The following is a 27688-nucleotide window of genomic DNA, read 5'->3' on the forward strand; positions in this document are numbered from 1 at the left end:
ATATGCAAAGCGCGTTCTGATGTTTGGCATCGCTCAACCTTTGGTGCTTTCATCTCGGCCTTTTGATGTTGCTTTTAATCTGCATAACGCAGTGTGAGTGGCTAATGGAGTCGGAGAGTCTCCTTCAGTGGAGAGGACTCCGCTGCTGGAGTCCACCTGTCAGGAGGAAAGTTTTTTTTTTTTTTAAATAAATGGAGATTTGGGAAAAGAGAAGAGTCGTCCACGGCTGGAGAAATGAATAGATTCTGTGTAGTTTAGTGAGAAAAGCACTGATACTGCTTTTTTGTTTGTGTTTACTCTTAAAAATGAGGTAAAACTGTAAAAAACTGCTCTAAGACGAAGTTGTCAAGTAGCTTGTTTTGTTGGAACAATTTAAAATGATGTAAAACAAAGTAAAGAAACCATTTTTTTGGACATTTTTGCTTCATAAATGACAATAAATGAAAGCAATTATTCAAATTGTCTCTAATAAATGTCCTGTTAATTCCCACTGTAATACACATATAGAACTGAAGGAGCTTTCATAAAAGCTTCTAATAGAATATCATATGTTGTCATAATTTAAGTTGGATGCTGTTAACTTAAAAAATATACATATATATTTTTCTTAATGACTATATTAAGGATCAGGCTGATGTTATTCTACATTGCAAGGCATGAAAACAGTAACAAACAGTAATTTCCTAAAACATCTGGGCTCTGTAGTTTCTAGAAACTGTTACTCAAACAGGAGGGGACTATTTCCAGTGGCGGATTAATACACATTTAGTGGTTTTTACCCAGCAGCAGGATGATGTACTGTATGTGAGAATCAGATTTAAATAAACTACAGTGCAGCACTTGTTAGTGTAATCAATTAATTGCTGGTTTTCATGGGGTTTTGTTGATAAAAAGTAAAATATAAAACATCACCCGACTTATTCTAAATACTCTTGTTATTCACCGACTGGTTAAAAAGTGCAGGACAAATAGTGAAAAGATGTGGAAGACGTGTTAGGGGCTTTACTTTATCATCTAAATGAGACATAATGAGCAGCGGGGGGCTGAGGTCAATTCATTCTGATCGATTTGAAAATGTGAATTGAAACCCCGAAATTAACATAATAATGAGCAGCAGAGGAATCATCCACAGTGTTTTTCTTTATAGACCGGATATGAGAGGAGAAAGATTTTCCAAAAGTGACTTGAGCCCGACGCTGCCAAGCGAAACCTCACGGTTTGTTCTCTTGTGAATAAACATGAAGCACTGAGGGTTTGGTACTCTGTAATTTGGCTACTTTTATTCGAGCAGGGTCATTTTCAAGAGAAATTACAAATTAAGAATTCAATAATACTTTTACAAAGACATTTCAGGAAAGATTCTTCTTCAGTCATGATATCATACATAGTATTTAACAGTCCCTCTTCATTTTTTTAGCTTAAAAAAAGAAACAAAGAAAGTGGAATTTTTTCAGTCGAAAATACAGTGTTTTCACAATTGTATAAAAGTTCCCAAATTTGGAATTTTCCAGTAACTGGAAAATAAAAGGAAATAAAATAAAATAAGATTAAACTTCGCATTTCACAATGTTTCAAAACACAATAAATGCTCTCTTTACGTAAAATTTGCCCCTATGATCGACACCATGTTCCTTTTTACTAAAATATATCTATATATTGAAGAACTATAGTACTGTACACAACAGTATGAAATAAATAAAATTAGGAAATATAAAATGGGCCACATAAATAATGTTTTTTTTTTTTTCAACCTACAAATAAAATGAATGCAATTTTGTTGTCTTCAAAAAAAAAAAAAAAAAAAAAAATGGTTTGGTGTAATACTGACAAAGTTAAAAGAAAAGAAACTGAGAAAACATTGCACAACATAATGTAAACTAAGGAACTGCTGCCTATAGTCTTAATACTGACACGGGTGCTTCAAAGAACAACGGTAAACCATTTCATAATACTGAGGCTGGTGGAAAAAAAGTAACCTTCCTTTTACACAATACGAGGGTGGCACTTGCAGAAAACACACAGGTTAAAAGGTTTGCATATAAGGCTTCTTTTTTCTTATCAAAAACACCTTACAAAGGCTTCGTCCTTCATTTTTCTCCCCCCCCCCTCCCCTCCCCCATCCCCCCAAATACCATCTGTCCATAAACTGTATTTTTCCCTTAAAATGAAGGTCTCTTTAAAACTTCATCCTCTTAAAAAAAAAAAAAAAAAAAAAAAAACAACCTCTCAGCTCCTTCATACAGTCTTTTTTGTTTAAATTCCTTCATTTGAAGTTGATTCAAGAGGCCTAAAACAGTGTGGCTGGAGATGTTTGTGGCCGGGCAACATGGCAAAAAACTAAAGACGACACCGTAGGTAGGTAGGTGATAACAAAGGTAATATCGAAGGACTGTAGTGTAGACACTACTGCTCTTTTTCCAACACTGTATAAATATATACATAGGCAATACTTTTTATTATTTTTGTTCATGATTATAGAAGCGGAGTGCAATTTGTACAAGTCACTAGTTGTGCTATAAATACTATGGAACACAGGGGGTTTATTTGAGGAGGTTAGCACCACACATATTTTTAGGCCTTAGTACTGTACATTTTTTGAAATGTATTCATTTATTCATTGTTCGGTTTGCATAATGCAGCTTATTTCACAAACCCATGCCCCCTTTTTCTCTCAACGCCTCCTCCAGATTGATTTTTCAGTCCATGTCTTGTTCGGCAGACATCTTTTACTTCCCCCCCCCCCCCAACACCGCCCCCCCGAGGAGTCTGTCAAAGAAAGCTTCCCGGAAGCTTCAGGCACGTGCACGTACAGCTTAAAACACGGTGTTTTAAACCGAGCAGGTAAGAATACTGAACCGAAAGAGAGAAACTTAAAACTTTTTTTTTTTTTTTTAAGATGGGAAGCTTTTGAAACTGTCGTCGCCGATTACATGCCATCCTCCATCGTGTCCTCGTGATCCGATTTGGTTTCCGTTTTGCCGTCCAGCGAGCTATCGTCCATCGAGTGCTCTCCGTTCTCCTCCTCGTCCCTCAACGTGTCCGGGTCCGTGTCCATGCTCTTGCTCTCCTCCTCCTCCTCCTCGAACTCGTCCTCCCTACGTCCGATCTTCGCGTACGTTCCGTCCACTTCCTTCCGTCCCTCTCTGATCCCTCCGTTCACGGCGTCGTGCCTCAGGATGGCCTCGCGCTCGGCCAGCTCCGGGTAACCCTGAGGAGTCATGCCCTGCAAGTATGCCCGGCTCATCAGCAGCTCCGTAGGCTCCAGGTGGCCCTTCTCACGGGCCTCCCTCTCAGCCGCCTCCCGCTCCTCGGCCTCCCGCTTACAGTAGGAGTAGCGGTGGTTCATGTGCTGCGAGTAGGAGCCCGAGTGGGAGAATCTCTTCCCGCACTTGTCGCACTGGTAAGGCTTCTCCCCCGAGTGCAGTCTGGAGTGCTCGATGAGATGGTGTTTGTGTTTGAAGGCTTTCTTGCAGATCTGGCACTGGTGCGGCCTCTTGCCTGCGGAGACACAAAAAAAAAAAAAAAAAAAAACACAGAACGAGAGACGTGAGTCGCTTGGCCTCGCTCGTCCTGCTGCTACAACAAATCACACAAGTCAGAAGAAAAGCAAAAAACGCTGAGGAAAAACTCTGATGAATTGGATGGTATGGAGCAAAAATTAAATCACGGAGCATTAAATCCAACTTTGACTTACGACTTAGGGCTATTTGTTTATTCAAACTGAGAGCACAATGAGAAAGTGCACTCGCATTCATGGGCCTACATTATGGAAATTCCCTCCCGTGGTTAAAGCATGGAGAAACTCAACTACAACTATTTATTTTAGGCCTGCGTGCCACACTGATGAATGCAACATAAATAAACTACTGCAAAGCAAACAAACACAGAAGGCGCGACAAAGGAGTAAACAAATCTGAGACGGGCTGGAGGGAAAGGGGGGGGGTGGACGGGGAGGCGGGGGGGGGGGGGGGGGGGGGAGCTCCGAGGGGTTACCCTGCTTATCTCCGAACACAATTCAAGTTCATGGTGACGCCTGGCCCTCCATTAAGTTTTGGGCTGGGGCTCCTACGTCTACCAAATGTGATGGGACCGCTTTGTGTGCCAAGGCAGAAACGAGAAACCCAAGCTGACCACAAGGGCAGGGTGAGATAGTTTTATGACACGGGGCCATAAACTGTCTGGCTAAATAAATGTCCTCCAGCTTGTAATGTGGCCACACGGCTGCTGTTACACTTAGAGTTTATTCCAAAACACTTACTGCTTACTAACATATACATCTTCACTCAGGATTTCCTCTAGGATCTGACGTTACCTACTTTAAACTACTACTAATAACTTTTAGCTTAAAAAAAAAAGTCTTTTTTCTCTCATTCACTCCTGCTCAGCACGTGTGGAAATATGGCTGCCTGCCTCACACAAATCACATGACTCCCCTCTGTCACAAGTCCACCCGCCAACATGGCTTTTCAAAGTGCACTTCTGTCCAACATCTGGCCATTTTTCGACCGACACTTCACTCCTCCCCCCTCCCCTCTTTTTCTGAACACATAATATTGTTAAAAACAACACATAGCGACACGGACATGAAAGCGTCGCATCCAGAGCGAGATGCTGCGGCGGCGGTGGTGGCGGCGTTCGTTCGGGTAGATAACGCACCCCTGTTTTAAAAGAGTTCAGCGCACAGTTCTGACGGTGCGCCCTCCCTCCCTTTTATGTCCGACCAGATAACATGAAGGCTGCATAAAGCACTGAGCGCTCTGCTACAGATAGTGGATAAAATAAATGATGCAACCTAGTGAAAGAGGATCTCTGTATAATAACTATAATGAAAGACTTGTTATCAGTGCTCTGAAGCTTCTGAGCGTTACGCCACTGATGTGATCTATCGCCAATAATGGGGCCGATAAAGGCATTAGAAGCCTTTTGCTGGCTTTATATGTCTAGGTGAATTGATGTGTGTCTTTTTAGATAGCAAAATGGTTAATACAGCAGGATATGATTGGAAAATAAAGAGTACAATCACTTGAAAAGATAGCTGAAGTCTCCCTCTTCATGCCTACCTGCATTAATTACAGATTATACTTTTTTCTAAAAGAGCTGATACAGTTACAAAAATCTAAAATCTTTTAATATTTTTAGAAAAGATCCACACAAAACTTTAAAAACACATCACATGTTCACAAAGTCAAACTTTCTTATTTGGAATCTACTCAATCGGTGGCATCTCAACCCTGTCAATGAAGAAGCAAGTTAGGTGTTGGTTTACATAATATACAAACTTAAGGGTTAAACAGAGAAGGAAAGAAGGAGAAAAAAGGGGGTAACAAAAAATATATATATATATTCATACTGATAGGAGTTGGCAACACAAACATTTAAAACATAAAAAAGCATGGGGTTTAAAATAAGGGTCTAGAACAGTATATACCTGTGTGTTCATATTTGTGTCTTAGAAGGGAACTGCTCTTCTGGAATGTTTTGTCGCACAAGTCACACGCGTACATACCACTTTCGGTCTTCTTAATCTTCTTCCGCGACAGACAGGAGTCGGGGTCTGTCATGTCGTCCAGCCCTGACATGTAATCTGGTGTACCGTCGAGCAGGTCCCCCTTTAAAAAAAAAAAACAAGAAACAAAAAAAAAGGAGAGAAAACAAGAAATACTAATGAATTTTGGGTGTCATAACTAGGAGGGGTTTAAAGATATTCATTAATGTGAGGAAAGCTGCAGTTAGCATCAGCAGCAGTTGCTAACATGGCTACAGCTAGCTTGAAACAGAAGCTAATGTTTGTTGTTGATGTCATTCCAAAAGTATTTTCATTAAAGTTGGAAATTTCTTACATAATTTTGTCCCTAAAGCCTCTGAAAAGTGTTGTAATTCCTTGACATAACTTAAGATAATTGTAGCTAACTTGAACAAGAAGATATGCTAACTGCTAAACATGTAAAATGCTAATTTGAATGAACCCCAAAAACATAAAAACTGTCTCCAGAAGTTTAATATTTACAATTTTTAAAGTGTTTCAGGAATAAATGTCATTATATTGCAATTACACAACCATAATAAAAGCTATTAAATGTTAAAAAAAGATCTTATATGGCTCTTTATGTCGCTATATAAAGCTGTAAACTGAGCAGTACCTACCAAACAATCACACTATGCTACATGTTCTCATACATTTTTGATAACCAGCATATACCAGCGTTGATTTCTTATAAAACCTCCAGCTGTGGAGTAATATCACCAATCTATAACTGACATGCTCCTCCATTATGAAACTCAGCAATAATGGTGTATTCAGTGTGGTCTAATTTCGTACAGGAGTGTTAATTCTGCTCATCCCTTTAAAATTCTCTTTTATGATGAAGATTAGTCTTAAACATGAATTGATGGAGGGACAATATTACAACATTAGAGGAATGGCAAACTCATATAATGATCAAAATCAGAAGGTGCACCTTAATGGCCAATATTGAGCCACCAAAGCTTCCTTTTAATGAATGTATGTGTGATAATGTGAGGACAGCACTGCACTGTGTTTTAAGAAGGGACCACTATCACTCTGCAATCAATTTGAACTAAACGCCTGTAGCTGTATTTTTAAAATCTAATTTAATAACTTAGAATAGGAAACATTATTAATACTTTTTTTTTTTTCATCAAAATGGTTCCCTCTATGTTAAACAGCCTTCAGCATTCAGTGGTAATGAACATGGAGACTGTGCATTATTAATCCACATGTAGAAGCTCATTTTGGATTTGGCTCTCTTTAAAATGCAGCAGAGTTGCGGTGGGAAATTTCAGAGAAGTGCACAGCTCCGGGGCTCACCTTTGTCATTTTTACAAAGGCCTTTCACCCATATTTAATAACAAAATATCTGAGTTCAGGCCAGCGCTGGAAGAGGACTGAAGTCAGAAGCATTAATGTGTTCCACACACAGCAGCAGGAAAAATTTACAGTGGAGAGTGGTAACAATTAGGGCTTTACTCAGATACGTTTTCAGGGCCAAAATCGATGCTGTTATTTGAACCTGATGTCTGATATTTTGTACCACTGTGTTTGTAACTTTGACTTTTTTTTTTTGAACGTAAAAAAAAAATCCAAACCATCAGGGTTCAGGTTCAGGGTGGAAAAGCAGTTTATAGACAATTATAATAAATCTCCCCACTAAAATCCAGAAATTACAATCTGCAATTGAAACTCTGTTAGAAGGGATAGAAAAAAAAAGAGTGAAGGTTTTACAACTGACAGCTGTAAAAACTCAAAAACACAAATATAATATTGTGCTGCAATATGTGTTTTTTGAAGTCAAGCATCAGTTTAACTGTTAATTATTAATAAATGTTTTTTGAATAATCAATTGTTCAGTTTATGAAAAAAAGAAGAAGCTGGACCAAGCAAATGTGTTGCATTTTTTCTAGATGAATTAGTGGTAAATTATGAAAATTGCTACTGTTTCAATTGTTTTTTCACAAAAAAACCCTAAAGCTGTTGAGTAAAATGGGCTTAATCGGTTTAATTATCATTACTAATGTTACACTGTAAACAGATGAACCTGTAAAATGCCCCCTTTCCCTCCCTGACACCACTAACGATGCCTCACTTGTATCACGGCTGTTTATCTCCATCACCTTTGCCAGTTCAGTCTACCTCAGGTGAGCGTTCTTCTCTCTCCTGACTCTGAAGTCGTTTTTAATTAGTACAGAAATTAGTTCAGATCATTTTAGAGACTCTGACTGAGCCTGGGGCTTTTACAAAACCACAGGTGGCTTATTTACCTGGAAACCTGGTTTCCGCTGGTACTTTCTCCTCTGCTGCATCTCGGCAAAGGTAGCTGCCCCTGCTGCGTAAGTGTAGGCCATGTGTGGTAGGAAGCCCATTTGATCCATGCCCGGATAGGGCCTAAGACCTGGTATGCTGGCCTGCATCGGGGGCATGAATGTGGCAGGCGGGAAAGCGCTCTGAGGTGGAAGTGACGTATACAGGGGTTTGGCAGCAAACGGGTTAATGCCGAAGATGGGGCTAGTGCTTTTTTCAAGGTTTCCGTTGTTGATAGAGCCTGAGAACTCCTTCTTGAGATAGGCTAAGTTCAAAGGCTCTTCGAAGTGCTCGCGGGGAGAGGGGATGCTGTTATGGTCAATGGTAATACTGTTGACTTTAGGTCTGCTTTTGACAGTCAGTGCATGCTTGGGTTCCTTCATGAGTCTCGGCAGAGAGAGGTCCAGCGGCTCAGCCTGCAGGTCTTCTGAAGTCAAGCTGTTTGGAGTGTAGGAGCTGCTGTGAGAGTTTTTGGAAGATGTGGAGGACAGATTTAACGGGGAAGGGGTGTTGCTGCGGGAGTGGTCCAACTTTTCACCCGTGGCTTTGGCGTTGCCGCTAAACTGGTGGTTTTTCAAATGTCTGAGTGAGTTGTCACAGTTGTTAACGTTGTTATGGAGCTCCGCTATGGAGGGGGACGTGATGCGGTCAGTAGGTTTGAGAAGAGACACAGGTGACCTAGCTGCCATAGAGTCTTTTGGTGGAGTGTGGTGGTTATTTGTTCCGACAACCATATCCATGTTGTTCCTGTGCTCTAGCGGCGGAGTTCTGGTGCTGCCGTAGTGGTACATCTTTCGCTGCTCGAACCACTCCCTGACAAATTCCTGAGGAAGGCCGACCGCTGTGGAGATCTTGAGCAGCTCCTCCGAGTTGGGCTCCATGTTCATGGCGAAATACGCCTTCAGCACAGACATGTGGTCCCTGTAAGGGTTGAGGGGCCCAGTGAGTCCCTTCTCAGACAACATGGAGGAGGATAAGTGGGTGTTCTTCTCCATGAATATCCCTGGTTTGTTGGGCATCAGATTCTCACTGGGCTGCAGCACGGCTTTGATCTCCTCGTTCATTTTACACAGGTAGCGTTCATGCTGATGCAAGGGTATGGGCCCGGGGAAGGTTTCTTTGCAATATTGGCAAGCATAAGGTGTAAACATGTTGTTTTCCTGCACCTTCTCATCCACACCTCCTTCAAGCATGTGGTTGGATTTCTCTCGTTTGATATTGCTAATCTGTCTCTTTGAGTCTGTCGTCAAGCTCTGGAGGCAGGCTTTGGCTTCGTTCACTTTTTCTAGCGTGTAGTCGATGATGCTTTTGGTGGCGCCATTGTGATTGACAAGTGGAAGACCGACCTGATGCCCACCTGCAGATGCCAGCCCCTGCTTCTGCTCTTCAACCTGGGACCCCAGCTCCTTCATGTAGGCCTTGAGCTTGGAAAGCTCCTCTGGCTTGCAGTCCATTTTCTGCCTGCACACAGTGTTGTCCACGATCTGGAGGACCTTCTGCACCTCGCTCAGGTTGTTCACCAGCGGCCCCGGGTAGCCCAGGAGCTGCTGCTCAAGTCCAGCCATCCCAAGGTGCTGCAAGGGGCTCTGGGCTGTCGAGTTGTGGTGAATCCCTAGTGGGCTGTTCCCTCCTACTCCATTCATGAACGGTCCAGGAGCTCCGAATCCATGCGACGCCATCATCAGCTTGTAGTCGTTGAAGTCCAGTGGCTCCGTCTTGATGTTCAGGTGGTTGTTGTGTTCGGGGAGGCCGAGCGGCTTGCCGTTCTCCAGCTTCTGGCGCAGCTGGGTGATGGCAGTGTTGGTTGGTGAAGAGGAGGCTGAGGTGGGGGAGGAGCCCGTCTTCATGTTGCTGCGCATCCTACCATTGACTGCAATCAGGCCAATGCACTTTTTGCTGCTTATGTGGGAACTGTAAGAGCCCGAGTGGGAGAAACGCTTCTTGCAGTTGGGGCACTCATACGGTTTTTCACCTGAAACAAAAAAAAAAATATATATAGCGTAAGAATGACAGATTTATATGAATAATACGATCAAATTAATAGCTTGTTTACTGTTTATTTGTTTATTTATGGGGGGGCAATGTAATGTAAATGTGCCAGAGTAAGCTCTACATCTAATTGGCTTATTTGCAAAAGTCTACTTGTATAGTATGTCTTACAATAAAGAAATGCATTAGAACAACAGAAAGAGGAACATAAAATCTAATAAAGTTAAATGAAATACAGTAAAATAATATATCAGGAATACAGTGAAGTGATAAATTGCCCCAAATTTACTAGAGGAAATAAAAGGTTGGTTGAGAAAAATAAGCAATTAAAGGCACAGGGAAAGAAGTTAGTCTTTCTTATAGTGATACAATGATGTAAATCAAAGGAAACTGTAAAGAAATGTAATTTATGTCTGCATTACCTGATTTATATATCTGTATATAAGTGTGTTAAGTTTAATGTAAAGTGAGTATTGCATCTTCCTTGACCAAAAGATGAAAAATGTTCAACTCTTATTTAGTTTTTCTGTTGATCAATAGGTATTTTCCCTGACAAATAAACAAATAAATGAAATTAAATTCATTCACACTCGTACTGTACGTGTTTCTGTGCAAATATTGTACTTGGCAGTTGGACTGATTGTTAACGCAGCAGAGTTCAATGTCCATTAACTGCAGGGAGGGTCCAAAATAAACCTGAAGGAATTTCTGCCGATTCATGATGTGTTTAAATCATAGTTATGAATATTCAAAGAGCGAGGCGGCGTTCCTCTCGTTACTCACCGCTATGAATCCGGAGGTGTTCCTTCAGATGGTGCTTGTATTTGAAGGCCTTGCCACACTCGGTGCATTTGAACTTGCGGTTGCCGGCCGCTTGGTTGAGCAGTTGGTGCTGTGAGAGAGAGAGAGAGAGAGGGAGAGAAAGAGAGAGATTCACGTTGAAAAAAAAAAAAAAAAGGCTCACAAACATCGTGGGGGTGAGAGTTCAGTAAATAATCACAATCGGTCGGCATGACAACAAGCAACAAGCCAAATGGCTCCTGATGCCAACGAAGCATCTTGGCTTTCTACTCCCACCTCCGTTGAGCGACTACAAGCAGCGGCGGCGATAACAGAGAGAATCACATACCTTTTAATTTCCTGGCTCCTCAGCCAAAGGAGGCATGCCTTTAGAATTTGGCAGCCCAGAAAATAGAATAAATGAAAAGACTCTTTTTTTTTTTTTTTTTAGAGCGTTTTCCCTTCATTAGAACCAGTGATCTGATCTATTTTTCATTAATTTGAGCCTAATCAGTCTAAAAGGTATTCAGAATCATCTGTGAGCTCTCTCTCACCCTTTCATACCTGTAGTCACACCATTTGAATTACACTTTTTTCAGAAGAGTCTAAAATGTCTTACAGTAATTGGGTCTTTTTTTTTTAAAAAAAATTTAAAAAAAGCTCAAATGTCTCTTTAATAATCTTAGGATACAGAACAGAGCGTATGCTGTTCAAAGGTAAACATCAGTTGCAATCCATCAAATTTGCAATTCAAAAAAGGGCCTGTTCTCTGAAAAGAAAAGACAAAAAAAAAAATACCCCCATCAAAATATAAAACCCAGCAACAACAACAACACTGGGGTGTGTAAACCTGGCTCGTCACTCACCAAACAATTAATTCCAAGTGGGAGGTGAGGACGTTAAACAGTTCGTAAATAATAAAAAAAAAAAAGAGAAACATTTTCTCTGAGCTCGCTAGGGGGAAAACACAGCGACTCCCTCCTCCCAGTTCAGCCTTGACAAATGCTGGGGTGTGTGCTGACTCTACCCACATTCCTGGGGAGACAGATGGTGGCGCGCAGGACACTGGGAGGACTGGGAGGAATTGTTCAAACAGCCCCAACCTTCAAAGATCAAGCAGGGAGAGTCGGGGGCCCCGCCAAGCGCCGGAGAGGGACCCCACCGCTCGTATGTTGCTGAGTTGCATAAACAAACAGCAACAGCTGCTTCGGTGCCTCCGCCCCCCCCACCCACCACCACCACCACCACCACCACCACCATCCCCTTACTTCCCCCCTGAGGACCCCTGCCCGGTAAAGTTTAGTCTCGCCACCACTGCTAATAAGACACAATCGCTCTGTGCTCTTAATTGTGAATGGCACCGGCAAAATGCTCCATCTCTCTCCTTCATGGCTCGTTGTCGGTGTGTGAACGCCACCACTGCTGGTTGTGGGCGGGGACCCGACTGGATGTTGTTTGCATATGTATAACCTCTAATTAGTCATATTTCAGCTAATTGGTTAAGAGGAGGAGGAGTATTAAGGCTTGTAAACATACGAGACTGAACAGCACGGCACATGTTTACCTATCAGGACATTATTCTTTATGTTAATGTGATTACTCCTGAGTCCTCCTGAGTTAGTTGCTAATTGCCAAACGTACATTTTCATATATGTTCATTTTGATTTACTGTGTTTCTCCTCTAAACACTGGAGGAAGTGATTTATTCTACTTCTGCTGCACAAGACTGAAAAGACAAAGAAAACAGCGCCACCTACAGAAAACCTAACAGCAAAAAAATAAATCAAACAAGACATCATCTCGATCTCATCTCGAGGATTACCACTTAAACAATCCAGCTAATTTACAAATCAAGATAACCGGCTTTGTAGAAGGACCTGCAGTGCTTGAATAGGGGAGTCTTTGGCCATTGACTCGACTCTGGAGGGGAGCAGCAACAGCATTGTAATATGAGGATTGGGACGGCGGCTCACTCGGCCGGCCCATCTGCTCACGTTTACACCCAGCTGGTAGATCAGGTGAAAGTGCTGGCTGCTGACATCTGATCAAATCAGCCACAGTCTGAGCCTGTCATCCTTGCTTCAGAGAGCACAACACAACACCCACGACCTGGGACTGAACAGGCTACATGATATCATCTGTAACTGGCTGATTTTTTTTTTTTTTTATACCACTACTGTACATTACAAGCGTTTTTCTACAGGAGGAAGTTCACACAGCTGATCTTTTAGTTTATTTCTTGTGTATTTTGCAAATATAAATGATACATTTCTTAATTTATTTAGCCTTTTTTTATGCTTTTAGGGTTCTGAGTAAAAAAAAAAGAGTGGATGTGTTACATTTTAGAGATTAACCTCTTGGTTTAACTTGCTTTTTTTTTTTTAATTCCTCAATTATAATCACCCTTCGAAGCACAAATACCGACTCCATCTACTTTAAAATTTACTGCTCCAATTTTACTTCACTGAGAAGTTATAATTATCCCCCAATGTGCGAAAACTCTGAAAGCATGCAATTTTTTTTTTTTTTTTTTTTTGCCACAATCTATCTCAACCCCACGTCTTCAACTTAAAGCTGACAACCGAGTTAAACACCCGTGACTGCTGGATGTGTTTTCACCTCACAGGACTTTAAGGTGATTCATGCTAACTGCCAGCAGATTCACATTATATTTCAGACATATAGGATATAAATCGCTCGAGAAAATTCAAGTATACACAGATGTTTTTGCAGTGCATGAAATTAGAAGTAGGGGGGGGGGGGGGACATGGGTGGGGTTTTGATGGAGTACCACGACTGCAGGGCTGCACCAGAACAACATTAAAGGCCAGGAGTGAAGTGAAGTTAAGGAGCTGATAAAAATTTCCAAATTGGAAATTAACACAATCATTCGATCGTGAACACGAGACTGGAAAATCATATCAGGGAGGGCCATCAAAAAACCATTTAGGGCCTCAATTAAAGTTATTACCATTAAAGGATCTGCATCTTCAAAATGCCATGAAAAATTAATAATGATTGCCAATCAGAAAAAATGATCTCTCTTCTCCGAGGCATCAGAGCACATTAGAAATGAAATAGTGGGGGGACAGAGAGAAGGAGGAGGAAGAGGAAAAATAGAAGGGAGGGATGAAGAAGAGAAAGAATAAATGAAATCCTCCTCACCTGATCCCTTGCAGGCTTGTGTGTGGCCATATGCCGCTCAAGCTGAGTGCGGTAAGCAAACGTGTAGTTGCACAGGGGGCAGGCGAAGTTCTCCTCGTTCTTCTCATGGCGGTACTTGATGTGCTCCTTCAGCGATGTCAAACGCTTGTAGCCCCGGTCGCAGTAGGGGCAGGTCAACAGTTGGGCGAAGGCATCTGGCGTTCCAGGTGGCAGGTCTGCACGGGAGACAGCGGGAGAAGGGGGGGGGGGGGGGGGGGGGGGAGAGAGGAGGAGGAGGAGGAGGAGGTGGGGGGAGGGAGGAGGGAGGAGGAAGGGAAAGCGGGCCAAAAGGTCAGCGAATCAATGGCAGCTAACGGGCGGGCTGCCCAGAGTGGTATGGGAGTTATCTCTGCAATCTGCTCCACATGAGAGCCACAGTGTCAGGCTGGCATCCGCTGCACTACGACCTCCTCCCGACTCCTCACACACACACACACACACACACACACTCACACTCGTACAGTTTTACATGCGGCACTCACACTCTATACTGGGTCTCAGTTTCCTTCACATAGTAATAAACAGGCACATTATACTGTATATACACAATCACACAGATATAAAAACCTTAAGTCGACAAAGTCGCTGACACACACACACGTAATTCCCCATACCTTCCTAATTGCTTTAAACTGCCCTCACTTTTTAATGCCATTCCCGCTGACACGTTTATCATGTCTGCAGCATGAATCATGAGCCAATTCAAACCCCCCACACCAACCAACCCCCCCCCCCCCCACCACTCCCATTTCTTTCCCTCCTGGGAGCTTCAGAGGTGCACTATCTGATTTCAAGCCCCTGCCCAGCTGTTGCTTAAGACTGTAGGTAAACACCAAGGCATCCGGCGAATCTGTGGGACCAACAGCTGCCCGGTCGTGTCAGCGGGAAGAGCTGCTGCTGCTGCTGCTGCTGCTGCTCTGTGTCCAGACCTCCTTTTTTTTTTTAAAAACCTTAACTCATAGATGGGAGGTTAGCTGAGCACGCATGGTCTTTTACTGCGGCAGTTTCCAAAAGGAGGCCAAGTTGAATGTCAACCTAAATTTTTTTACAAGTTCATGTTAAAGGCATGGCAACTAGGCCTAGTTTCTGCTCTGATACCTACATAAACTCTGTGTTATACAAAGTTTCCTGATGTAATGAGGATCAAATAATGTGCAAGAAAGAGACGCCCAGTATTGAGGTACAATGATATTTAGACCTTCATCTATGGAGCAGCTTAGTTTTAATATTTATGCAGCTTGTATCAGGCTTCAACATCCTTCCTTTACATTTTCACCTCTGACCCCTCCTGACCGAGCAGAAGGATTCGTACCGTTCTCCTCCGGCCCGGTGGCCTCCGGCGTACCCAGGCGGGACAGCTCCTCCGGGGCTTCTGGGTAAATGATGGCAGTGTCGCCCCGCTGGAGGTACTCGGCGATGCTCACCACGTGGCTGTCGCCGTCGTCCAGCTTCCGCTTGGCAAAGAAGTCCTCGAACTCTGAAGTGCAATCGACGCTCTTGACTGAAGGGGAGGAAGAGAGAGAGAGAGAGAGAGAGAGGGAGAGAGATGGTGAAGGAGGAGACCGAGAGAGAGAGAGAGAGAGAGAGAGAGGGGGAGGAATAAATTGGATTCATTTCTTTCCCCAGAGAAATGTCTTACAGGAGGATATTGGGAACATCTTGGTGGAAATGCGATGAGGACAGCCACCCTAAAACATTACAGCCGTGCTTTGGGGAGAATACATCTAAATTACTGGGTTTGCTTGTCACGCCATGCCGGCTAAAATAAGAATTGTAACTTAATCCGGCCAAAAAGTCAGAGATAAACGCGCTACCATGAGCTGCTGAAGTGCAACGTGTAAAAAAAAAATAAAAAAAAACTTCACTGACCTAATTTACTCATGACATGAAATCAGATTTTTGAGTTTAAGACTGTAAAATAAAAAAGGAAAACACATTTATACATACATACATACATACATACACGAGCCCGGCTTAATCAGCAACAGAGCCACGTTTCTTTGTATCGACTTTCACATATAAGGTCAATCAAGAGACTGTGGCTTTTGTTGATTCTGTGTTGAACAGATTACCGGGGCCAAACCACAAACCAGCACAAAAAAAAAAAAAAGAAGAAGAAGAAGAAGAAGAAGAAGAAAAAAAAAAATAAGACAGACATGCTTTGCCATAGCTGAGCAGAATGTATCTTAAGCCAGCCAAAGTGCTGAGGCCACACAATGCGTTTTCTCAAATTATTTCCCAGTCCCTTCTCTTCAGGGAAACTCTTAAGCTGCAGTGTGGAGATAGCTGCCTCCAAAAACAAACCGGAGCTAAAAGAAATCAGCAGCCTTCATTAGTCAAGGGGATGGCCGACTTTCAAAAACATACACACACACATTCACACACACATAGTGTTTACAACCCGAAGAGATTCTGGAGGCTGTTTTTGCGATGATGTCGAACCCCCCCACCCCCCCAACAAAAAAAAAACAAGTGACGTCTCATCAGACTTCACCCCCCCCCCTTTGTTAATTAGGCTTTTAGCCTGGGAGCCAAGGTGAGGTTTAAAGAGCGATTTGTTAGGCCGTGATGACTTTCTCTCAGTCCAATTTGCGGGAAAGGTCAAGGTAGTAGATATTTGGTTGTCAAAAAAAATGGCACCGAAATGTCATCGGTGCCAATGGATCGCTTTTGAGAACCGTGATAGCATAATCCACGAGCGTTCTCATTAACACGATTCTTTGTGGCTTCTGAGGACTGCGGAGCTAATTGTGCAAGACTCAGTGTTATGATTTTACTTTTTTTTTTTTTTAAAGACGTTATTTAAGACTGACTGATGATTGAGCGGGGTGCGCCTCGGTGCAAAACGGCTTCCTGGATCTAATCCTAAAAACCGTCAGGGTAATGAAATGATGTTTATTTGATATGTTTTACTTTCAGTCAACGCAATCTACCGAGCTTCTTCTTCTTCTTCTTCACGTTTGAGTCATTCTGGATGAAAAATATAAACGTAAAAAAAAAAAATGTTTCTTTAAGGAGGAACGACCGACTTTCCTTCCAGTATAAGAGGAAATCACCTGGATCAAAGTGTGCTTTGGCACCGAGGACGTGATCAAACTGCTCATGTCTTTAAATGAAATCACATGTGATCTAGTGGCGGGGAGCTTCCACAGCAGTGCCACAGTATTGTTTCCAAAACCCCTTTAAGCAGTCAAAATGGAAAACATTTGCTGTGCTTGAATTTTTAGAAAAGAAGGAGAAGAGAAAAAAAAAACGTGAAGAAGAAAACACCAAGAACGGGGCAGAAAGTAATAGTAATTAAAGCTGAAAGGGAGGGTTTGGAGGCAGGGCTGTGTGGCGTTCTGTGGGGTGAGTTTGGTTTATCATAACAGTGGTCGGGGCCAATTGTCAGGGTGGCCAGGATGATATCATGGAAGGGAGGAGTGTGTGGCTACAAATCAGCTTTAGTAGCTTAATGAATAATGGCAGGTAGGGTTTGGTTCCACCAGGAGCAGGCAACGGGGACACAAACACTCACTAAGACACAGGAAGGCTAAACTCAACATGTGTAATCAAAGATTATAAAAAATTGAATCACGAGCTATAAACATAAACATACGGGGGATTTGTCTTAGTGGTTACGGAGTCAGCAGGACAAGATTTCCCTTTAATTACAGCTCATAGTTAGTGGATATGATTTCTTTATACTTGTTATTTTAGAGAAGCCACTGCCATCCTAGGGTTGCCATCCTGTCCCCCCCCCACCCCCCCACCCCCCACCCCCCCAGTCCAGTTTGAACCTACTGATGTTTGACATGCAAAGCAGTAATTTTGACAAGTTTATTATTAGTTTGCCAGCCCTATTTGGGCTTTTAAAGTCTTCATGGTTTACTGTCAAATCCCCCCCCCCCTCAACCCCAAATCCGAACAGGAAGACTCTTTGAACTGGAAACAACCTCTAGACAACTATAACCCTCGATTGAACAGTCAGACGTTGCTTTGTTTTAAAGGGTTACAGGCGTTGTTACTTAGGTAACAAGCACAAGAAAGAGACTTATTCACACACATCTTCAGTTGACTCACCTGTACCGTTTCCAACTGCCTGCAAAGTGGTATCAGGCCCCAGGGTGTCAAAATCATCTTTTATTTCATCTGCACAGAAACAGAGAAGAAGAAAAAAAAGGGGGAATGTGGGGAAGAGGGGAGAGAGAGAAAGGAGGAGGAGGGGGTGGGTGAGTACTTCGGTTGTAACCGTGCAAACCAACAAACGCTGACAATGAGGCCTTTAAGAAGAAGGTATGGAGAAAGCAATAAAGGCACCGCTGTGCATCGCAGCGCGCCGCGGCTTTGTTCGGCATGCTTAATGAATGCTATCATCTGGGCCAGACAGTGACTTATTTACCTTTAACATGACAACAAGCGGCAGGGGAGGCAAAGAAAGCTTCAATCGTCAAACAGAGCGATTAAATACAACACGCAGCACATCCACCTGAGCAATCATATAGAGCTCCAGCCAACACGCAGGCTGAGCTTATTACTCCCTGGCTGTGACGCCTGCCGCTGCAATCCTCTGCATGCAGGATCACGCTTGTTTTATCATATGTCATTTTGGTGGATGCTTTTATCCAAAGCTGCTGCTCGGAGTATTGTGAGGCGCACACACGTTTTTTTGATTTCCCACAAACCCTGGCAGAGAGTTAGTGCCTTGCTCTAACTAAAAAGAATACAACCCTTCACCACAAATTAAGAGTTTTAGTTGCACAAACATTTCTCAGGGGCAGAGCTGCTCCGGAGGCAGAAATAACCTCATTGGTCGGGGTAAACCTCAGGTAGGTGGAGTCAAAAAAGAATTAATCTTTTCTTGTTGCAGTTATGTTGAGCTGAAGTGCAATGAGACAGATGAACAGTTAAGACAGGGATGAAGCTGTTATTTCAAGCATTTACACTGATGATGCTAAAGTGAAAAAGTGCATGGTGACGGTAAGAATCGCTAGTTTGAACTTTGCAGCATTGGTTTGGCTGTTTGCATCTCGGCGGACTTGTAAGAGACTATTCTGAATGTAGAGCTTTCATGACAATGTGTTTCAGTTGATTTAAAAAACAAAGGCCTGTTGTATTATAACTCAGGTGCAATGCATGGCTGGAAAACTGGAGATAAAAGGCTAAATTTTGCTGACAGTTTATGGTGATGTGGTAAAGTTTTTGGGCTCTGCAAATTGATTTACATCAACCAATCAGATAATTTCCACCTCCTAGAGACGCCCCTGTCTCTGAGAAATGTTTAAATAACTAAACCTCCAGGAGTGTTGGTTTGAACAGAACAGGTTCTTACTGCCAATCAGGATAATGGCACCCGGTCTGTGCAGACGGGCAGATATTGTCCTGGCACAGGTGAGATGGCTGTAAATAAATGGCAGATTGACAAGCTCGTAAACAAACCCCCCCCCCCCACTCCTCTTCTGACACATTCATCTCTACGGCGGTCGACGGGAGGACACTGACTGGACAATCAGCTTAAGGAGTCCCTGGTCTCTCGGCTTCCTGCCTCGTCTGTAAAAATTAAATCAAGGTGCTTCCGAGAACATGGGGGCTTTGTATTAAAATAAAAAAAAAAGAAGAAGAAGAAGAAGAAGAAGAAGAAGAAGAAAGAAAACCTGCATTGTGTGTGCCTCACCCGCATCTGTTCTTGCTCTGCTGCTCCTGCAAGGACGTCACAAGTGTTGCATTGTCAAGATTTTTTTTATTTTTTTTTCTCTTTCAGCGGTCCACAGCAGGATCTCATGTATCTGACTATCCCTTGGCTATTAAACCAGGATGAGCGCCTACATTAAGAGGAAAACCTGGCTGACATGTTACAGGAAAGGTGGTGGGTGTATTGTTGATAATAATGTTATCCTGCTTACATGAGTCTACACAAGAGCCCTGCAAGTTTTTGCTTTTTTTTATAAGTTGAAACAATGAGTTTAATAGTTGTGGATGATTTTTTTTGAGGTTTTGCAAATGCAGGGTGCTTGAAATTAAAGATTTGACTTCTGCGGTTGAATGATAAACACGCCTGTCAATGGCTTCAGAGAGTAATGACAGGCTCTTCTGGACGGGGTATGTCCTAGTTTAACTTTTCCCTTTCTAGGATTTTTTTTTTTTTTTCTTTTCTGTACATTTGATTGCACGTCTGCCAAACTGCATGAAAACCGCAGGCGCAGTATAAGAAAATAAATGGGTTTTAAACAACATAAATTAAGCTGTGACAAAACAAAACAGATAAAAAACCCTCCACCACAGATTAAAATATACCCACAAGTATCAGATTTCAGCATGTATGAAAACCTTCCCCCCCCCTTTCTTTTTTGTTGCACTGAACACGGTCAAAACTCCCTCACATTTCTGTGTCCTCGTAGGCACCGTGTTTGCTTTGGGTAATCAAATTTGGCTGCATACTTTTGGTCTGACGCAAGGGGATGACCAGTGGGATTTACTGGCCCTCCACTCTCCCCTATTTACCTTGGAAAACTTTTGTTATCTGTGGTCTGAAGGGAGGGACGGCCTGCTTCCAGTAGGAGGTAGGCTAATACCACGTACACCTCGCTGCTATGGCCTCTGGCACACACATGCATGCAACCATCCATGCCAGTCCTGAGCTACATTCAAATGGGACAAAGTGGCATTGTGGTGAGTATGGGTGCCTGGTCGTTCTATAGTAAGAAAAGCCGCTAATGTAGCAGCTGTAGAGCCTCCTTTACACACAGGGAATGACCATTTTTAGAGCTTTATCTCTTTATCTAACATCTAAAATGTTCACAACATGTAAAAAATGTTGCAAATAATGTAAAAAATGGGGGGAAAAACAGGGTTTTGGATTCTTGTTATGCCACAAATATGTGCCTATTCTTGGCTATGGAAAGGATTTTGGATGAAACTGTCCACTAAATGCTGGAAAAGTATGTTATGTCAGCAGTAAATCACGTAAGACCTGAGGCGGTAAGGTACACACCTCCTAGAGCAGCGATGTTGAGGTTTGAGAGTCGTCTCTAGACCCAGGAGGAGTCCAGAATACCTTGGCCCGACCGTAATTCCACCTATTTTCATAGCAGCGCTGATGCTGTTTATTTTGAAAACATTCCTATTTTTATGGCCGGTCACCGCAGTCATAGCCGCTTTAAAGTTCTGCCTTTGTGCATTTAGCCTCATCTATCCTGAATCTGTCATGTTCCACTAACACATACAACAGAATCTAAGAAACAAAACAAGCTCTGATTAAACAGGTTTTTGAAACCTGATGCCGATTCTAATATTTTTAGACTGTAAGTTGTCAATAACAGATATTATGTGTCATTTTACAGCCAAAAAAAACAGAGTTTGCCTCTGAATTTTATTCTTGGCAGGGCGGAAAAAGCTTGTGAAACACTGCACTTATTCAAAAAATATGGGGAACTCCTGGATGCAGTAGGTGTTTAAATGACAAATTAATTACACCAAACTTGATAAATGTGCAATGAAAACATGAACCGCTGTTTTATCAAAGACAGAAGGCCAAATTTGGCAAAAGTGCCATAAAACAAGGCGTCTTGAAGATGGGAGCGAACGTAATCCATAATTCAGTAAACACAAGAAAGACAGAGAGAGAGAGAGAGAGAGAGAGAGAGAAAAAAAAAGTTATTTCTACATCTTGACATTGCTGCAAAGTTAAGTCAGAAATCTTCCTAACGCCCCAGAGAAGAGTTTAAAAAGGGCAAAGGGAGAACGCAGGTGATTTATTTGAAAATGTCTGTCAGTGATAATGATGTCATGCTTTCCAGCACATCGCGTCCAGCTTCACTGTGGGATGAAGGAATGTCAAGGACAACGCCAGACACAAGACTCTGATTGTGCCCTGGAATCAGAAGAGGCTCGGCGATAAACTTCTTCTTCTTTTTTTTTTTTTTTCTGGCTTTCTTTCTTACATGCAGTAGTTATGTCTTCAACAAAACAACTAAGCTATATTTCTCTAAAGCTGATCAGTCTCACAATACATTAAATTCTTATTGTTTTGGTGCTTTTTTTCCCCCCTGCAACAACCTAGAATCAGTTACATTACCTCACACTTCTAAGACCTGTGTGAAACCTCTTGATAGGGGGAGTGCGGACCAAATCAGTACCGAGTAGGAAGGAGTGGGGCTGCTAACTTATCTCAGACCTAAGTTATGTGCTGAGGTATCACTGTAGACACTTAGGCACCGAGAAAAGAAAAAAAAAAAAAAAAAAACAGGCTGGGAAACACAGCACCCGCAAGATTGGGAAAGAGACTCCCAAACGCTCTAATGAACTTGACTTGCTCTCCGAAATATGTCAGACACTTTATCACACGAGAAACATATTATCTGGGAATTGCAACATAGTTGAATTACAGACATTATGGCACCGCAGGTCTTTATCAAATAAACAATTACCGTATGCAACGACAGCTTGTTTATCCTTTATCTTGATTTATTTACCGAACTGTCTTTCCCTTTCTTCCATCCCTTAAGGAGCCAACATGAACAGTTATTTAGGAGAAGCAAATGTTGATACCCACTAAGTTTTTTTTTTTTTTTTTTTTCATCCCTAATAAATGTGCAATTTTCCCCCATATTAAAATTTAAGACTGCTGAATGTTCCCTCCGTTTTTTCGGCACTGTGCACAGCTAGTTCATTAGCAGAAATGAATAGCGAAGCCCAGCTCATTTAAATGGGCTGTCTTACATGACTTCTCGCCCTACTCTGTTCCTGTCACATGCTTCCAAGAATCATTGACTCTTATTATACATGTAAATGGCTATCATAAAAATAAAAATTTCATTTAAGATTGTTAATGACTTTTTTGCAGCAGTCTGGCTTCCTTTAATGATTATACCCTGCCCCCTAATTAAAAGTATTTATCTTTCAAGCATCCGTGACTACTGGGGCTCCTGCAGAAGCGGAGTTGCTCAACAAAAAAAAAAGACCAGTCAAATTTAGGGGAAGGCATCACCTGCCTTGGGGTTAAGGAGTGTTTTAGGGAGGAGGCGGGATTGTTGAAATACCATAATCACTGATACGGTTTGGGTGAAAGTAACCTCTCATGTCTTGCATCTCCTGCCGAATCTGCAGACTGAAACATTGTATCCCACCTCTTTTTCATTTTCTGCAGCTCACAGGCTGCGAGGTTATACATTACTGTAAATATTTTTGGTTGTTTGGCTCAGAGCGGGAGGACTTTGGTCTAAGTACGAACCAAATGGTCTCTGTCGCTCGCGAAAGAAGAAGTGTTTATCATGTCTGTCTGCCGAGGGAGCATCATCGGGGCTTCGCCGTCAGACCTGGCTCAAGCGGTGTTTGCTCGACGCTTCGTGGGGTTTGTTTAAGTCTACTTGGGCACCAGATGGGTGGGGTTTACGCCATAAGATGACACCGAGAGTGGCAGGATGCGCACACATTTGCAATAAAGCATCTGAAAATCAGCTTAGTGGTAGTTTTTCCTGACTGACGGCTCACCTGAAACCCCCTACACATCTGGTAAATCTGATAAAACAAAAGCAGCAAGAAGTGTTTTTTGAGCCTGTGAATGCATTTTTTGCTCGGTAAAAGTGCAGGTGATACTTCTCAGATAGCATTGTGGAACATATTCGTTTAAGAAATTACAGATCTGGTTTCAAAGAAACATTACAAACATTACTTGGAGGCAGAAATAACCTCAGTGGGTGGAACCACATGTCTTCTAGCCAACACTTTGACTGAAACCCAGTGAAAAAGACAAACATGACGGAAAAAAAAAAATATAAGTTTGCCATTTATCCAACTTGTGGTTTTTGAAATCTGTTGTACTTCAGCTCCTCCCACCGAGGTTCAACTCAACCAATGAGATTACATCCGCATCCTCCGCTTTCCAGACACTCACCAGTACCGTCGACCGAGGCACTCAGCATGTCGTTGTCGGGCCAGATGTGCTCCACGCCGCTGTCCCGCATCTCGTCGTCTTCCTCCTCCTTGGTGAGCAGGCCGTGGCTCTCGGTGCGTGGCGAGGCCTCCGGGTTGGTGAGGCTGGCCGGGCTGCCGGTGCCGTTGATCAGGGGGTCTTCCTCGGACACTGGCAACTTGTCTTCCTCCTCTGTCTCTGAACCGGTCTCAACCACATTCTCGTAGTTCAGAGCTGCCACAGAAAGAAAGAAGAGAGACAAAAGGAAAATCCGGTCTGATGAGTAAAGGGGAGTTTTGGAAGTGGAAAAGGATTGTAGAGAGATGATGCTGCGTACATGTTATATATAACCAAGGGATGGGATGGGGTGGAGTCAGTTTACCAACTGTTTGAGTCAAGCAATGACCCTCATGATCAACTATTGATACTAATATTATCAAAAAACACAACCATCTCATCCTGTTATCTCCTCCTCTTATTCTATTTCCCCCTTTTTATATATTTCTAAGCTACTACATCTGCATAAGCATCTTGTCATGTTATTGACAACAACTCTGGATGTTTTTTTATTATTTTGAACCTCACATATGAGTGTCAGCTAAGTGATTAAACTCCAAACATAAATGACAGATGAATCCGAAACGAGATTTCAACTTGTTTTGAAAATTGAGGTTTATTCCCTGATTAAAAAGGTCATCCCACATCAGTGCAGGTCCAAGGCGTAGGCGCTTGCTTTTTTTTTTTTTTTTTTTTTTTTCTTGTGGGTTACACCCCAATTACAGCATCCGCGACTGGAATTTGTGACTGAACCACAGCGGTGGGCAGACAGCTGTCGAGGAGATGCGAGCCAAAATAGCCACTAATTTTCAGTCCTGCTCACATGCCTCGGATGCCAACGAGCTGCACCTTTCAGGACGGCTCTGCTCTGGAGCATAGCCGTCACGTTTGAGATGCTCCGCATAGCACGTACAATATTACAAATGTTGTTGCTATGCATACAAAAGGCTTAACCTATAGTAATTTAGATTATTCATAGTGTGTACCCCTCGGATGTCTTCACATTTGCATTGCCAGTGAACCATGAACATAAATATAAATGTTTCCTAACATATGAAAATATAGAGACACGACAAGGCCTGGAGGTCTATTGAGTACACACATCCAGAATAAGCTGACATACATACCACACACACACACACACCCTCACACACACACACATTGAAAACTCCAGAGCAGCATCAGCAGGGCCCGCCCGGCTCCACAACACTCAGGTCCCAGACATATGCCTGGTTTTCTCAAAATAGACGGCCTGTAAATAAGGGCTGTGAACTCAATCAAAGGTGGCTCGCGTGCAAATTAGTCACCGCCATCGGCAGGTTTTCTCGGTGCGTATACTCGCCGCAGCGTAAATCATGGCAGCGACAAAAAAAAAAAAAAAAAGGGGGGGAACGTCAGAAGACTTATTGTAGGGAGCGCAGATGGAGCGCTAGGCAAGCCAGAAAGCATGGCATCACATGAGGACACACCTCATTGGCAGCTTGTACAAGAATGTTTTGCGGTAAGAGCCAATCATGGGCGGGCCCATAGTGAAGAGGTGGAGGCATTTTAAAATGTGCTTAAGTAGAATTTATGTTTCTGAGTAATAAAAAAAGCTGCAGTGAGCTCATAAGTCAGTAGTCTTTGCTTAAATTCAACAGATTTATAACCAATAGCTTTGAGATGTCATGTCATGTTTTATTATTTGTACATAAAAGGTGTAAAATATACAAAAAAACAGCCTCACATTGTGACCCTTTAAGACATCAACAAGCTAATTACGGTGTTTTTTTTTGCGCGACCGAGGTCTGAGAGCGTCCCTGCCTCTTGAACCTTCCCAAAATCAAGAGCGTCAACAAGACCAAGTTCATGCATGACATTTCTGAAGACATTATACATATCAAAAGATAAGCCTCCCCACGTCCCCTCCTAACACGTCTCCCTACGATTGACTGGTCTGCACTTGCCTTCAGCGAACAACTGCACAACAGGTGCAAATTAAAATGAAAACAGGGCTTTCAAACGTGGGAGGGGAGGTATTGGAGAGGGGGAGGCAGGCAGGCAGGCAGGCAGGCAGGCAGGAGGGGGGGGAGAAGAAGAGGAGGAGGAGGGTGGGAGTGCGCTGACCTGCCTCGAATACCAATCGACGGAGGAAACAAAACCTTTTCAAGAGGTGTGATCACAAGGGTTTAGGCAAGTTCAGACTCAGTAATGCTCCTTGGAGATGACAAAAAAGGCAACCGAGGCTGGAGACCCTGGAGTGGAGAGAGACGTTAGGAATTCTTGGGTGGTCTACATCTACCTTGGTACAATTGATATTGTGCCTTTGCTTGAGACGTTATATATATATATATATGTATGTATTTTGCAAGAGGGAAGTCTTTTACCTCGAGGTAATAATCCTCCACGTTGGAGGTTTGAATCACTTAAAAGTTTGTCAAACTTACAAACAACTAAACTTTGGAATTCACCTCCCCGTGCCCCGTCAACCTCGAGGTTTTGAACTTTTCTCAGCAATGTCCCATCAGCTCTCTGTCCCCCCAAACTTCCAGAGGAGGAGGAGGGAGGAGGGAGGAGGAGGGAGGAGGAGGGGGGGAGGCCGTGCAGGGCTGGTAGAACAAAAGGCCAAGAGGCTTGGGAAGCTATCAACCCGTCACTGTGAACCTGATCTCTGGATGCAGATTCAATGACGGTGGAGCAGGGGCCGGCTGAATGAAATTATCTAAGGCTGGACAGGTTTTAAAGGGGCTATTCTTCCCCAATAAAAGCAGCGAGGGAGCTTCTTTTTGTTTAGCAACACATCCACCGCAGCAACGCTCACCGTCCTGACTCCAATACTCCCACATAAGGAACCAGCTCAACATTACGGACCTTCTCCGTGGAAAGTGGAGCTTTCATTTATTCCTGTCACCAGTTTGAAACCGTTTTTTTTCTGCCTCCTGCTGTTTTTTTCTTATCATCTCGTGACGTCTCGTCCTCAACTTTCTGAACAAATTTAAAGCACACGGGGAGGGAGGGAATGGGGGGGGCGTTGAACTTGTCTCTGAAAGCTACAGTAGACGCGAAATCTTCTCCGAACGTCAGCTGTCTCCTTCTTCTTCTTCTCCCCGCATTCAATGTATACCTCCAAGAAGGCAAAATGACAGTGGGGTGCTCGTCAAGTCAAACGCGTAGTATTAACGTCAAGAAAGCCGCCATTGTTTAGGTGCCACCGCTGACAAGAGCCTCTCCCTCTCAGAACACGAAGCATCTATTGGTATTGTGTCACGCAACAAAGTAATTCTAACCTACTAATATTTCGCAGGCAGTTATTTCGTCCCCCCCCCCCCCACCCACCACCCTCCCGAACCTCGCTCTTAATCAGCCTTTTGTGTTGCAGAGAGGAGAGAAAGAAAGACAATGTTTACTTCTTCTCCTCTCCAATTTTTCTTACCTTAAGTGTCATCCTTGACAAAAGCAATTACGCCTGACGTTTTCTACAAACCGTTGCTACCTGTTTGATATTGCTTTCTTCTTCTTCTTCCTTTTTTCTTTCTAACCCACCGTTAAAAGGTAAATAAAAGGAGCCTCGAGTTTCGCAGATAATTAAAATGACACATCTAACAGCACAATTCTTGTTTAATATCAGGTTTTAAACTATCTGACATAACCCTTTCACAGGCCCGGCATTATTCTGTCACTCAGGAAAAGTACAGAGAGGAGAGGGAATATTGTATATTGATTAGGATGGCTACAAGCATCGGCGGTGACAGCCTGAGAGCAAGGGGAGAGAGTCTTATTAAAAACTCATCATTTCTTTGATGAAGACAAATAAAAAAAAAAAAACAATTGCACAGACAATACTTCAGCTGTGACAGTTGTATTCGGTAGATACTGAGAAGCAAGTGGAATTAATTTAATGCCGGTAAACAAACTCCAAATCTAAAAATGATTGTATTTACAAAAGCGTCAAGTTTCTGACAGTGAACGAA

The 27688-nt window shown here is 42.8% G+C and overlaps 1 protein-coding gene across 1 annotated transcript; it reads right to left on the reverse strand.

The window, feature by feature from the left end:
- Positions 1–1258: 1258 nt before the first annotated feature.
- On the reverse strand, positions 1259–25893 carry zeb2b (zinc finger E-box binding homeobox 2b; the record flags this gene model as incomplete). Its single annotated transcript, XM_042405457.1, has 9 exons — positions 1259–3498; positions 5507–5609; positions 7780–9791; positions 10592–10700; positions 13754–13968; positions 15105–15293; positions 17855–17923; positions 23664–23915; positions 25845–25893. Coding segments are annotated over 9 exons (3570 nt in total), but the record flags the coding sequence as incomplete, so codon positions are not given.
- Between the last annotated feature and the right edge of the window lie 1795 nt (positions 25894–27688).

This window comes from Thunnus maccoyii, chromosome 24, assembly GCF_910596095.1.
Source record: "Thunnus maccoyii chromosome 24, fThuMac1.1, whole genome shotgun sequence".
NCBI classification, from domain to species: Eukaryota; Metazoa; Chordata; class Actinopteri; order Scombriformes; family Scombridae; genus Thunnus; species Thunnus maccoyii.